The 13,897-nt window shown below is 50.8% G+C and overlaps 1 protein-coding gene across 9 annotated transcripts in view; it reads right to left on the minus strand.

Annotated features, from left to right (window-relative positions):
- The window catches only part of ITSN1 (intersectin 1), a 251,132-nt gene that overhangs the window by 49,111 nt on the left and 188,124 nt on the right, over positions 1 to 13,897 (minus strand). For 3 of the 9 annotated variants that reach the window (XM_043892816.1, XM_043892815.1, XM_043892812.1), the window contains one exon: positions 12,122 to 13,642. The exons of the other annotated variants lie outside the window; for them this stretch is intronic. In XM_043892816.1, coding sequence (XP_043748751.1) covers positions 13,641 to 13,642 — 2 coding nt within the window. In that variant the 3' untranslated portion in view covers positions 12,122 to 13,640. Of the gene's footprint in view, positions 1 to 12,121; positions 13,643 to 13,897 lie in introns of those variants that run through there. 9 annotated transcript variants of the gene reach the window in all.

The raw sequence follows: 13,897 nt of genomic DNA on the forward strand, positions 1-13,897 counted from the left end.
ACTTTTATTGCAGTATGATGGAGGAGGCTGTGGTTTTGCTTAGAGGGATCTAGGAATATTTTTCAGAGGAGGAGGAATTCAAGTTGGGCTTCACTGGGCAAAAACATGGGTGGGTAGGAGTGAGGGAATGCAGAGAGGGAGCTGTCAGAGAAAACAAGGGTAAGCGTGGTGTGGTGGGGCCAGGAGGCAGGTGAGGAAGAGGGAAGCAGAGGCTGGGATGCGAAGGGGGAAAAAAAGTTAGCAGGGAGGCTACTCTGAGCCACATGGTTCGAAGCACAGTTCACGGACTCATGGAATCCTCCCCAATAATCCCATGTGGTAGCTCCAGCTGGTATTCACCATTGAACAGGCAGGGAAACAGAGGCACAGAGACGTTAAGGAACTTGGCAGAGCCTCCGATAATAAAAGGCAGAGGGAATCCGCCCCCGTGTTCTCAGTCCTGATCACTCTGCCTCTTGCCTTGGTGGAAGGGTGATGCGTCAGTCAGCCGGACTACTGGAACAAAGATGTGGCGGCTTAGACAACAGACGTGTGTTGTCCCACAAGTCTGGAGGCTGGAAGTCCAAGATCAAGACGTGAGCAAGTCTTGGCCAGCCATCGTCTCCCTGCGTCCTCACGTGGACTTCCCTCTGTGTGCCCTCATCCCTGGCGACTCTGTGCCCCAAAGTCCTTTTCTTATTAAGGACAGCAGTCAGATTGTATGAGGGCCCATGCTGATGGCCACATCTTAATGACCCTTTAAAGGCCCCATCTCCAAATACAGTCATATTCTGAGGCATGAAGAATAAGGGTACGAGCTTCAACACGTGCATTTTGGAGACACATTTCAGCCCCTAATAAGCGGGGAGGTATGGTCCAGGGGCTTTGAATGACAGAGGGAGGCAGCTGCATTTTGTTGGGGGGGGCGGTTGCTCTGTGGGCTCTCTCCAGCTGCGGGGAGCCTTCTCCTCATTGTGAGGCACACGCCTCTCGCAGTGGTGGCTCCTCTTGTTGCCAAGCACGGGCCCCAGGGTGCGGAGACTCAGCAGTTGTGGCAGGGCTCAGTTTCTCCATAGGGTGTGGAATCATCCTGGATAACCAAACCCATGTCTCCTGCATGGCAGGTCGATTCTTAACCCCTGGACCACCAGGGAAGCCCAGTGGCTGCATTTTCGTCTTTGGTTAGGGAGCTCAGGAAGGTCTGGCTGTATTTTGGGAGGGTCACTGCAGCAGCTGCATGGAGGACGGAGATGGGTCGTGGCTCTTGAGTTTGGCTGCACATCAGAATCACTGAAGAAGTGAAACTGAAAGTCGCTCAGTCGTGTCTGACTCTTTTCGACCCCATGGACTGTAGCCCGCCAGGCTCCTCTGTCCATGGACTTCTCCAGGACAGAATACTGGAGTAGGTAACTGTTCCCTTCTCCAGGGGATCTTCCCAACCAGGGATCGAACCCAGGTCTCCTGCATTGCAGGTGGATTCTTTACCAGCTGAGCTACCAGGGAAGCTCAGAACCACCTAAGGAGACTTTTTTTTTCTTCTTTTTTTTTCTAAGGAGACTTTAAAAAGCCCAGTGTCCCTGCTGTACCCCAGATCCATCAAATCCTACTGGATGGGGTGCAACCGGGTGTCCATAACTTGAGAAGCTTTCAAGTGGTTCTGACGTGCAGCCAAGAGTGAGGACCACGCCACGAGAGGGAAGCTTGCCTGGAAGCAAGGTGCCTGGTGTGGAAAGGGAGCGAGATTCAGAAACCAGGTCTGTCCAGGCACATGCAGGATGAGGGTGGCCACAACCACTGGACCGAATGCAGCCCCAGGCAGGTCACTTGGGGCACTTGACCAAGGAGACGTGATGGCCGTGCCCACAGAATGCCATCCTCTGAGGTCATCCACACGCCAGAGCCCAGAGAACCTCTGATGCTTCGTGCCCGGAGACCACACTGCCACCACCTGACTCCAGCACCAGGGCTAGAGCTTGAAAGGTCACTCTGCTTGATGCCCTCATGTTATGGATGGGACAACGGAGTCCAGAGACAGATGAAGATCAGGAATAAAACTTCTGCCATCAGGAATAAAACTTTTTGCTCTTGCTGTCTTGGGAAATGCAGACTCACCAGGAAATTGTGAGCTTGTAAAAGAGCGGGTCTGAGGGTGGTCCATAACCCGTGGCTCTCCTAGTCCATTCCCAGATAGCCCAGTTGAGAGGAGACTCCTGTCCTTGGAGCTGGAGACTGCTGGGGGCCGGTGGCAACCAGGCTGGGTCAAGGCAGCTGGTCTCCTCTGCAAATGACCTTGGTTGACCAGTCCCAGGGAAACCCCAGTCCAGGGGCAGCTCTGGACACCAGACCAGATCAGGGTGGTCCATGGACAGGTGGGGGACTTCTCACCGCAATGGAACTTTCTTCACAAGGGTCTAAGAACAGCCTGGTCCCCTGCGGTCTCTCCTAACTTGGCCAACTGACCCCGCCAGAACACAAGAGACCACCTGAGCCCGTGACATCTCTTGCTCATTTGTCAGCAACGGCAGAGAGGCACCCAGGTCCCTGCTTTCATGGAGCTTCCATTCTAGTGGAGGGGAGACAGAAAACCAAACACAGAATCAATACATAGTATTCAGGTTGGTATAAGACTGATGAGTAATAAGTCTCACGATTAAGAAGCTCACTGCCTGGCCTAGGGTCTTCTCCTGTGGATTTATCCTTTCAACCTTGGTGCCTCCCCAGACACAGCTGGTGCCCCGTTCTAAGCCACATGTAGTGGGGAGGCTGGACACTGGGGCGGGGTGGGGGTTCCTCTCCCTGCAGCCCAGCTAGGGAGGAAGGAGTGAGCCTGCGGAACAGCAGGGTGGAAACAGGACTGTTCAGCCTGGACACTTCCCAAGCAAGGCACTCTTGGTGACACCCAGGTGGAGAGGCAGGTCCCACCCTCCAGTCTCTAAGCTGACAGGGAGGACTTGGTGTCACACAATACTAAATACAAAGGCAGCTACCACTGCTATTTATTCTTGTTTGTAGGTCGTCATGGGACAGGACCTGGCTCCTGAGAAGCTCAGTCTAAGGAGGGGGTGTCTGTCTGTGTGTCAGCCTCCATCCACTCAGTTTATGTACAACAAGTGACTAGGATTCAGCAAAGTGCTCAGACCTGGCGGGTGAGCGGCGCTGGCCAAAGCAGCAGAGAAAGAAGGCGTGGAGGCGGGCAAACAGCTGGGGAAGATGTGGTGAGGGCATTCAAGCCAAGGCCCACCAGTGGCTTCAGCTTCATGCAAGAATCTTGGAGAGCGTGGTGATAGAAGGTCTGGCTATGTGAGACTCAATAGGCAAAAGGAAGGGCCGGATGATGGGAATCCATCGACTGAAGCCTGAGCACCACCTCCCACTGGACGTGCAGGTACCCGGAGCCCTGGGAGGAAGAAGCAGCTCAGGGAGGCTGACTTGTGCCATCTCCAAGGCAGAGAAAGCCTCCGCACCCACGCGATCTCCCAGCCAGGGTGCCACAGTGGGGCCCGGTGATGAAAGCAGACCTCTCCATCACGTAGTTTAGAAGTCAGATGAGATGGTTTTCCAGAGAGCCAGCTGGAAATCCACTGGGGCATCAGAAGCCTGGACTTCTGTTTAGGGTTATCATGGTGATCCCAAAGGTGGCGGAAAGAGCTAGAAAGAACATTACACCGCGAGGCGGCAGGTCAGGCTGGGACTTCACCTTTTAAGCACCAGCGTCTCCTCCCCCAGAAGGCAGAGTGGCCAGAGCCCCTGCCCCTGAAGCCCGTTTCGATGTCAGAAACCTGGAAGGTTTTCAGGTTAACAGCAGCCACCTAATGACAGTCCGGTCAACAGATCAGAGAGGACGGCCCTGGTCGGGGAAGGCTGAGCACAAATGGGCAAATAGGTGGGACTAGGAGGTCCAACCAGTCCGTCCTAAAGGAGATCAGTCCTGAGTGTTCATTGGAAGGACTGATGTTGAAGCTGAAACACCAATACTTTGGCCACCTGATGCGAAGAGCTGATTCACTGGAAAAGACCCTGATGCTGGGAAAGATTGAAGGCCGGAGGAGAAGGGGATGACAGAGGATGAGATGGTTGGATGGCATCACTGACTCAATGGACATGAATTTGGGTGAACTCCGAGAGTTGGTGATGAACAGGGAGGCCTGGCATGCTGCGGTCCATGGGGTCACAAAGAGTCGGACTCGACTGATCGACTGAACTGAACTGAACTGAAATGAGGCGGGAGCTAGGCCAGGTGAGGGCTTCGCATGGGTGAGAGAAGGAAGCAGGATCAAGCAGGGCCTCACTGACCGAATGCAAGATTTAGGATGTCATCCCAGGAACACTGGGACACCCCTGGACGATTTTAAGCAAAAATAGTTGCATACGTGTGTGTGTGTTCTGACATTTATTTATTTATTTGGCTGCCTCTGGTGTTCGTTGCGTCATGCAGGAGTTTTCACCGCTGGGTCTGGACTCTCTAGTTGCAGTGCCTGGGCTCTGGAGTGCACTAGCTCAGTAATTGCAACACGTGGGCTTAGTTGTTCCAAAGCATCTGAGTTCTCAGTTCCCCAAGAAGGGATCGAACCCATATCCCCTACATTTTGAGGTGGATTCTTAACCACTGGACCATCGGGGCAGTCCCAAGTTGTTGGGTTCTCAAAATAACTCTCTGCCTCTGGTATACAGAAGAGGCTGGGAGATGGGAAGCGGGGAGTAGGTTCCGGGTGGAAGATGCGCGTGTCTTGATGGAAGGAGCAGGAGAGATCCGTCAGCACTCAGGGCCTTTGCACCTGCTGTTCCTGGGGCCTAGATTGCTCTCACCCTTGAGGCTTGCACACCGACCCTCCAGGCCCTCTGATCTTCAGCCGCCTGTTGGTTCTCCAGAGAGAAGCCACGTGCTCCAACCCTGGCCTTCCGGCATGCCCAGCCCATTTCAGCCATCACCGGCTGCAATGATTCTGAAATGAGCCTGCTCCTCCTCCTGCTCCTGCAAACTTCAGGAGTGCGGGCGCCTTGTCTGCTGGGGTTCTGCTGAGCCCAGTCTCGTCATCCGGATCTGTATTCCTCAGCCAAAATTCCCTAGGAAGGAGCAGCAGAAGAGGAGCTGTCTGCTAGAAATCGCAGGCAGGCTGGTCTCCTGGGTGGTGTCCTGAGCCTCTGATACCGCGGCCGGGAGGGGGATGGCAGAGAGAGGACAGACAGATATCCTTCTGCCCCTTGAGGATGGGGTGTGGGTGGGAAGAAGGTTCCTGCCAGAGATCACATCGGCGGAGGATTCGGACTGTGGGGTCCTTCCCACGGGGCCTCAGGACTCCAAGGTAACGCCCCAGAGAGGAGGCGGAGGGGGTCTTCTGGCTGTGCCTCTGCTGCTGGGACTGGAGGGTCAGTGAGCAGGGCAGAGGTTCCCAGGCCCAAAGATCCGGATCCTGAGAAGCACAGGGAGGCAGGAGGGAATTAACCTCCCGTCTTCAAGCGTGCTGGGGGCGGCTGCTCGGGAGACGGTACCGCAGGGAAGCACCCCCCAGGGACACACATTCCTTAGCCAAGCTGCATGGTTGCTTTAAAAAAAACATGGAGCTTCTGGCATGTTTGGGGGCTGAACGTTCCAGTCTCTGCTGGCAAGAGAACACAAGGCCGCAGAACGCAGGGATGAGGAATAAAGGACCCAGTGACTCAATGCCTGTGTGACAGGTTTATTGTGGTGCGCCGCCTGGGCCTGCCAACCAAGTCCACAGATGCGACATTTGAAAGCCGCACGCATTCCACTGGCTCTGCTGGCCTCCCCGCTGCCAACCAGCCGTGTGAAATCCGGGGCAGCTTCTCCCCCTCTGCTAGGAGGGCTGCTGAGGCTGGGGCCTGGGGCCCGGGTGTCCCTGCACGTTTAGACAGCACGGGAAGGTGTTGGGAAAAAAAAAAAAAGTTGCTGGTTTCAACATGGGTGGGCCTCCCGCTGACACAGAGGGGGCCCCCGCTCTACACACACGGGAATGAGGCAGTCTGACAGTTTTCGGGGAAGCTGTCCAAGCTCTTCTCTCTGAAACCCCCATTTGCAAAAGCATGTTTTCTGAAAAGTCTTAAAATGCATACAATCTATGGGCTGCCTGAGTTGAATGCAAGAAAACAGGAAGTCAGTTAAATGCATTCCATGATTCTCACCAACCAGGCACAAATGCCTCTTCTCCCAGCAACGGTAACAACGAGGCTAGTATCTACCGGGAGCTTAATATCTGCTAGATGCTATTGTGATCTTTCCATCTGGACATGAGGAAACTGAAGCCCAAAGAGGGTTAAGTAACCTGCCCGTGACCACACAACCTGTAAGAGGCAGAGCTGGGATTTGAATACTGGCTCTGACCTGCCATCTTGTACTGCTTCCTAGCCTCTAAAAGGGCCCAGGATACAGTTATGTGGCTTCCCCATGCTCCCCTCTGCTATCTCCCCAGAGGAAAATAAAACGTTCCAGGGAATTCCCTGATGGTGCAGTAGTTAGGGTGGCTCAGTGGTAAAGAACCCACCTGCCAATGCAGGAGATGCGTGTTCGATCCCTGGGTCAGGAAGATTCCCTGGAGAAGGAAATGGCAGCCCACGCCAGTCTTCTAGGCTGGGAAATCCCATGGACAGAGGAGCCTGGCGGGCTACAGTCCATGGGGTCACAAGAGTCAGACATGACTTAGAGACTAAACAATTACAACTGGTGGGACTCAGCGCTTTCATTGCCGTGGACAGTTTCAATCCCTGTTTGGGGAACTGAGATCCCCTAAGCCGCACAGCGCAGCCAAGAGAAAAGAAAAGGAAAGAGAAGCAAGTTTTCCAAAATTTTAAAAGAAATGGAGTCAAATATTACACTAATCTTGTAGATAAGTTGTGTTATTACATACGGCAGCCAAGGAATGAAAATTGAGAAACTAGGTTGGTACAGAGCAAGGAGGGCAAGGCTTTCTTTGGAAAATCCGCCTGCAGTTGGGGTGAGAAGGACTAAAGGTTGAGGAGGCCAGTGGCGTCTCGAGCCTGTGTTGAAGGGGTTTGAATCCCTCCCTCCCACAGAGCCCCAGCCGTGGGAGGACCACAGGAGGAAAGGGGAACTGGTTCTCGATCTTTCCACAGATGCAGCCCCTGATGATGAGAAGGCGGGCGGCTCTGAGGCCCTGGCAGAGATGGGGCTGCCCTTTCTCAAAAGCACCATGTGCGAGAGGAGCAGACGGCGAATCCGGGAGCTGCCTCTGAGGATGTCACTGCAGCTCCCGGACCCTCAGCGCCCTCAGCTACAAACTGCAGGCTGGATGCCCAGTTCAGATTCCAACTTCATCGACTAATCTACCTCCCACCACCCTGGCCGTTTCCTGTGAGGGGAAACTGGACTGCAAGAGTGGGCTGGTGTGCATGAACGCACATGGCAGGGGCCGAGGGGGAAAGGACAGCTTGGGCCTCGTAAGGGGAGTCACGTTTCGCGACACGGAGTGGCGTAGTGTCCTTGGCGAACAGTGGCAGCTCCTCCTCCTGGGTCTGTTAGGAGAAGCTACATCTAGAAGATGCTCTGTCTGATTTTTAAAAACACTGAGAGGGTAACAGGCAGGAAGGCCAGAGGTTCCCAAGTGGCAGGAGGTAATAAACTGCACGTGGCAGATGTTTTCTTTTTTTTCCTTCTCTACACAAGATGAAAAGAGGCTTCTTTTAACTCTGTGTTAAGGACACAGAATTGAGCCTTGAGCTAACCCATGTATTTTTCTTATGGATATGTTTTTCTTAAGCTATGTTACTGAAACTATGTATTTGCTTTGCAATTTGCCTTTCTTCAAAATGGTTCCACCTAAGACTAACTTTTTTTTCTTTTCTCAAACCTTGGGCTGATAAGGGCTCAACAAACCAGTATTCCTGTCAATTATTTTATGGCGGGGGGCGGGAGGTGGGATGACACACCTCATGCCATCCTATCTCAAAATTGCATATTGTGGACCAGAGGCCTGGTGAAACTCCCTCAGCCTTGAGGTGTCTCTCTTATCTGATTTCTAACAGACATAAAACACCTTGCTAAAAACGAGCAAGGGGGCACTCTTTCTGTCCCCTTCTGACGTCTGTGTCAGAACCTTTCCCTATCTCTATATTTTAACAAAACGTTGCTACACAAAAAGCCCCAAGTAGTCAAGCCTCGTCTCTGACCCCGGATCAAAATCCTGTCCCCCAGAGTCATGGGGGACATGCAGCATATGGCCCGCAGCAGCGACCTTTCAGCATGATGGCTGGGTCAGAAGGAAGGGGCGCCTCGTCTTCTGAGGCTCTGACACTACGTGCAAGCAGACATGGGGACAGCAGCCAGCAGCCTCTGCCAGCATCTCTGGCAAAGTTATACTTGTCTGCTTGCTGGTGGTACTGTGACCAAGCTACTGATGTGGGTGTTTAACTTATCTGTAAATCACGGTCCCTCTGTGTCTGTCTGTCACACACATAGACATACACAGGCACATCCAGTCCGTTGACAATACAAAATAACATTGCTGCTGCTGCTGCTAAGTCACTTCAGTCGTGTCTGACTCTGTGCAACCCCATAGATGGCAGCCCACCAGGCTCCCCTGTCCCTGGGATTCTCCAGGCAAGAACACTGGAGTGGGGTGCCATTGCCTTCTCCAGTGCATGAAAGTGAAAAGTGAAAGTGAAGCCTCTCAGTCGAGTTCGACTCGTAGCGACCCCATGGACCGCAGACTACCAGGCTCCTCCGTCCATGGGATTTGCCAGGCAAGAGTACTGGAGTGGGGTGCCATTGCCTTCTCCAAAATAACATTGTAGCATGCTCAACAGGAAGTTGTATTGACACAACAATTTTATGGCTGATTCTCATCTTCTATAAATAACACAAATTTTTGTGATTGAAGTTACATTTTAAAAAATGCCTGAGTTTTCAATTTAAAGAACAGAACCTTCCTAAGAGGCAATGGAAACTTCTGAAATGGAATTGCCACACACCAGGAAAACATTCTGGAAGTCTGCCTTTTATATGTGGCGTTTTCTTAAAGAAAGGCCCAACAGAGGCCTGGCTGCAATGAAATATTCACATGGAGCTATCGTGATCCTTGACCTTATTGTGTTTCTCTATTCTACCAGATCCAAAATATCAGACATTTCTAAGAAAAGGCTATTTTTCTGGACAGTTTTGGAACCACTGGCAATCCATGCAGTTTCCATAAAAAATTCTCTTGGGTATTTTGGGAACGAAAAAGAATGAATAGGATTAACTTATCACTTAGCTAGAAGGGAAAATGAATATTCACTTTCTCTCAGGAGTGATTTTCACTCCGCCAGGAAGCAGGACTGACTGCGTGTCAGGCCCGTTCCCCAGCTGAGACCGGGGCTGGCACAGAGACGGGGCAATGCCTCGGTATCCCAGGCCCTCAGCCTCCGGCACCGACCACTGATGGAACGGCTCCAGGAGCAGCTCCTGCCAAGAAGACCTGCTCTGGGGAAGCTCACGCCTAAAAGGAGGGAAGGCAGACACAGCATGGTCTCCTCTCCAGCGGGGATGGATTGTGTGAGGAGACCCTGAAGTCAGCGCTTTCCTGTTCCACTAATCCCCGGACCCACCCTTTCAACAGGCATTCTTGAGCACCTACCCTACAGAATGCCTGGTTGTATGAGTGTGTTAGGTTGAATCACATGCAATTGCTGATTTATAGGTGAGAAGAACACTGGCAAATGTTTCATATGGGTAAACCACTTCGAGGGGCTTCCTAGACTAGGGTTAGCAGGTTTTTCTTCTGGAGGCACCCGAGAAGGTGGGGGTGGTTGTTCAGTCATTAAGTTGTGTCTGACTCTGCGACCCCATGGACCAAAGCACGCCAGGCTTCCCTGTCCTTCACGGTCTCCCGGAGTTTGCTCAGACTCATGTCCATTGAGTCGATGAGGCTGTCTAACCATCTCATCCTCTCAACCAGAGAAGAACTCACCAAGCATTTGTCTGTTCACCCACTAACAGGGAACGTGAGCTGGGTCTAGACCGCTGTGAGACAGGTTAGTTTTACCCTACCGATGATGCGCTGTTGCCATAGTAATCCTGCTCAGTTTGAGAGGAACTGCAGAGGACCAGTTACCACTTGCTAGGGGATCTGGGCCTGCCCATTTTTCTCCCAGAACAGGGTGGACATGCAATGACATAATACTCTGCAACTTTACAAGGGAATGAATCCTTCCTTTAGACTGGCTTCTTTTGAGAGGAACTGCAGAGGACCAGTTACCACTTGCTAGGGGATCTGGGCCTGCCCATTTTTCTCCCAGAACAGGGTGGACATGCAATGACATAATACTCTGTAACTTTACAAGGGAATGAATCCTTCCTTTAGACTGGCTTCTCCCAGACATCGTTTTAAGCAGAGGCAGCCTGGAGGGTGGGCCACGTGGCTGCCTTCAGCTCTTTGTGGGTCCAGATCTGCCCAGCAGAGGCAGCCAGACACAGAAAAGCAAGTCAGAACTGCAAAATGAAGGCCCTCTCATGTGTCCATGTGCCTCTGGGGCAAAACTGTACCCAAAGTTCAGTTGTAAAAATATTCATCCAGAGCAACCAGGGGGATATTGCCCACAGCAGCCAGAGGGATGACAGAGATAGGCTTTCTCCACCCTGGTACTGGTGACATGGGGCCATGTTCACTGTGGGGGTCATCCTGTGCACTGAAGGATCTTCAGTAGCAACCCCAGCCTCTGCACACCAGAGGCTGTAATCTTCCTTCCCTCTGGTTGAGAAGCCCAGGTTTAGAAGGACACTATGATCAAATGCAAACTGCATGATCTGTGAGGGGGAAAGAGCAAGATTCCTGGGGACAAACCTGTGTCAACACAGCCTAACAGGGTTGATCTACAGACAGGGGGATGGAGAGAAAGAGTTGTGGAGAAGATTGTCGTGGATTACCCACCTTGACAACTGCATCTCTGCTAGCCAGAACTCAAAGCTGGAAACATGACTTATACGGGTGAAGGGGGCGGGGTGGGGGGATGGGAGGAGGTGGTCCTGGACAAGAGACAGGGCTTTGCTGACCAAGGGGGTGGGCTGGGGGACAGTGACGGGGATCTCTCCCTGCACCTTGGGGCCCCTGTGTGACATTCCTGCCTCAAACAGCCCCTTCTCTTCCGAGCTTCATCTGGCTCCTTCTCATCCTCAGGTCTCCCTTCTTTCTGGGAGCGTTCTCTGAGCTGTCCCTGCAGCTGCCCTTCCCACCCATTGGCTTTGGATGTCCTCTTCAGGGTCACCTGGCATCCTGGCACAGAATGCATCAGCTTCTCTCCCTCTCTCTCTCTCACACACCCCCTCATATATTTACGTACATACATGTATGCAGCAGTTTGCTTTTCTCCTTGCTCCTCCCGTTAGAAAGTGAACTCCATGAGGGCAGGGACCCAGTCTTCACTGAGGGAGCAGCACGCTCTGCCCCAGAACCCAGAGCAGCGTCCACACCCGGTGAGTCTCTCCCCACAACTACCTGCTGAGCTGATGAAGGAACTCGCTTTCCCACTGAATGGCAGGGGAGGGCCGATGAGCGAGGCTCGTCAACAGAATCACGCCCATGGTCTGCCACAGCCGACAGCTTCATCAGGGTGTACACTGGTCTGTTTCTGCAAATTCAACTGGAGTTTGCAAGGCAGATACAGATGGCAAACAATAGCATGGAAGATGTGAAAGTTTCAGTATTTACTTACATCTGTCTGCTCAACAGACCCTTTTGTGATACACCTTTCGGGCAAATGTGTGGGGCTCTGAGTCACATTGCTCACCTGTCAATGTACATGCTGAAAGCCCGATGAGAGAGTTAAGCACAAAGTTGAATTGCAGTCTTTTTTTTTTTCCCCTATTTTTGGTTACACAATACAGCATGCAGGATCTTAGTTCCTTGACCAGGGATCGAACCCCTGCCCCTTGCAGTGGCAGTGTGATGTCTTAGCCACTGGACCACCAGGAAAGTCCTGGGAGTTCTATTCTTCAAAAGTGGTATTAGGAGGGGTATCTGTCTGCATGTTGATCGGGGAGGGGGAGCAGGTAGCAGGGTAAGAGCGAGGGTCCCCATGGCATCTGTGTCATAAATGGACACGTGGGCAGCAGGCCACCTGCTCAGGTCTAGTCTGGCTGGTCCCCATCACCACTGCCACCTTCCGACATCAAGAACACAGAGACATTTCCGTCTAACTTTTATATGAAGAATTTAATTATCTATACACATAACTAATTCAAAAGGTTGTATTACAGTTGTTAAAGCCGCAGGTTTATATATTTATATATTTTACATTCATATCCATGACAATACTGACTCGCCAGCGAACGAGGCGGTGTCCTCGTTCTTGGCACTATGTGAGTGGAGAAGGACCTCTACACAATGGCCAGCACAGAGTCCCCAAGGGGACAGACGTAAAAACAGAAGATCGCTACTGTTAAAAAGTCATTAGTGGAACCGCTAGGTTGTGCTTGAGGCTCCCTGCCCCCCACTCTGTTTTCTGTGCTGTCAGCAATGGCGTTTTTATTGTGAGCTTCCAACTAGTGTTTAAAAGACACACATGGCTTCAGCTACAAACGTCCAACACATCAACGGACCATGAGCTCCATTTCATATTAACCTGTAGAAATGCCACAGTCTAGTCAAAAATGTAAACATTGGAAATTAATTGCAGGGAGACTCCTATACATTCTTTCTTGTCAAGAAAATTCCTTGTTTGAAATAGGTCATTCCATGAAGTCACTGGAATAAAACTTGGTGTAACAGAGACTAAGGCGAGATTGTAGATACTGTTGACAGTGACAACCTCAAAGGTATAGTCTACGGATTTATGGTATGAAAATATGCAAAATTAAAAACCCCAAACAGAAAACACCAACTCAACCAGATAAATCTGAGACTGAACAAAAACACACATGCTTTCTCATGGGGCTACAAGGTCACTGTGCAAAATAAAATTAATGCAATATGATCAGAGCGTCATACAAGGTTATAGCTTTTGCCATGGAAAGAACCAGTTTCGTACGTACAGGATGTATTGTTACATGCTCAGCAAGGTACATCTGATACACAGACAAGCACAAAACACCTTCTGTTTAATCGGCCTCATTCTACACGTCTTTAAAACAGATACACTGAACTCCTCTGTACTTCTACAGTAGGGGCAACAACCCAAACTACACAGTTTAGTTGCTAACACTGGACAAAATGAAAAACAAAAAATACATCAAGTCTCAGATTTATGGACATTTGGAACATTTTTTTTAATAGCACATGCAGCATTCCTTGATAGTGGGTCTTTTTGCAAAACCAAAATAGCAAAGAAGTCATTCTTTTTTTTTTATTATTAAAAGGCTAAAAGATTTATTGAAAAATAATTTGAAACTGTTGAAAGCACCTGTGCAAAGGTGGGGAGTCAATTTGAGTCACTGGGAAAAAAAAGCCACAAAAGGACCCACTACCCTGTGTGTTTTTGTAATTTTTTGCTTCTATCTCTGCAAGTAATAACTCAACATCGCCATCACATGCAACTAAGGCAAAATGAGGTAAACTGCTCTGCAGTGAGTTCTTCTGCTCAGAAGGCAGTAGGTGATCATGCTGGAAGTCACATGATCAAGGCTGCATCTCCCATCATCCCTCGGGGCAGTGATATGGGATAGTGGGTCTCTTTGAGGACTTTCAAGCCTGAGGGGGGGGTGGACAACATATGATTCCTAGAAAAAGGAGGAAAACAACACATAAGCAAAACAAAACAATGAGCAAAATTCAAGCTAGGAAAATGAGTCAGGCATGTAAAACAGCATGGTGCCAAAATGATTAAAAAGGAAAAAAACAGAAAAGAAAAAGGGGGGGAGGGGTGGGAGGGGACATGCTACAGAAGGAATGAATTTAAAAAACCAAAAACAAAAAACCAAAACCAGAACAAAAAAACCAACAAAACGAAAACCCCACGAGATAAAAGTCTTGCA

The sequence above is a fragment of the Cervus elaphus genome, chromosome 31, assembly GCF_910594005.1.
Source record: "Cervus elaphus chromosome 31, mCerEla1.1, whole genome shotgun sequence".
NCBI classification, from domain to species: domain Eukaryota; kingdom Metazoa; phylum Chordata; class Mammalia; order Artiodactyla; family Cervidae; genus Cervus; species Cervus elaphus.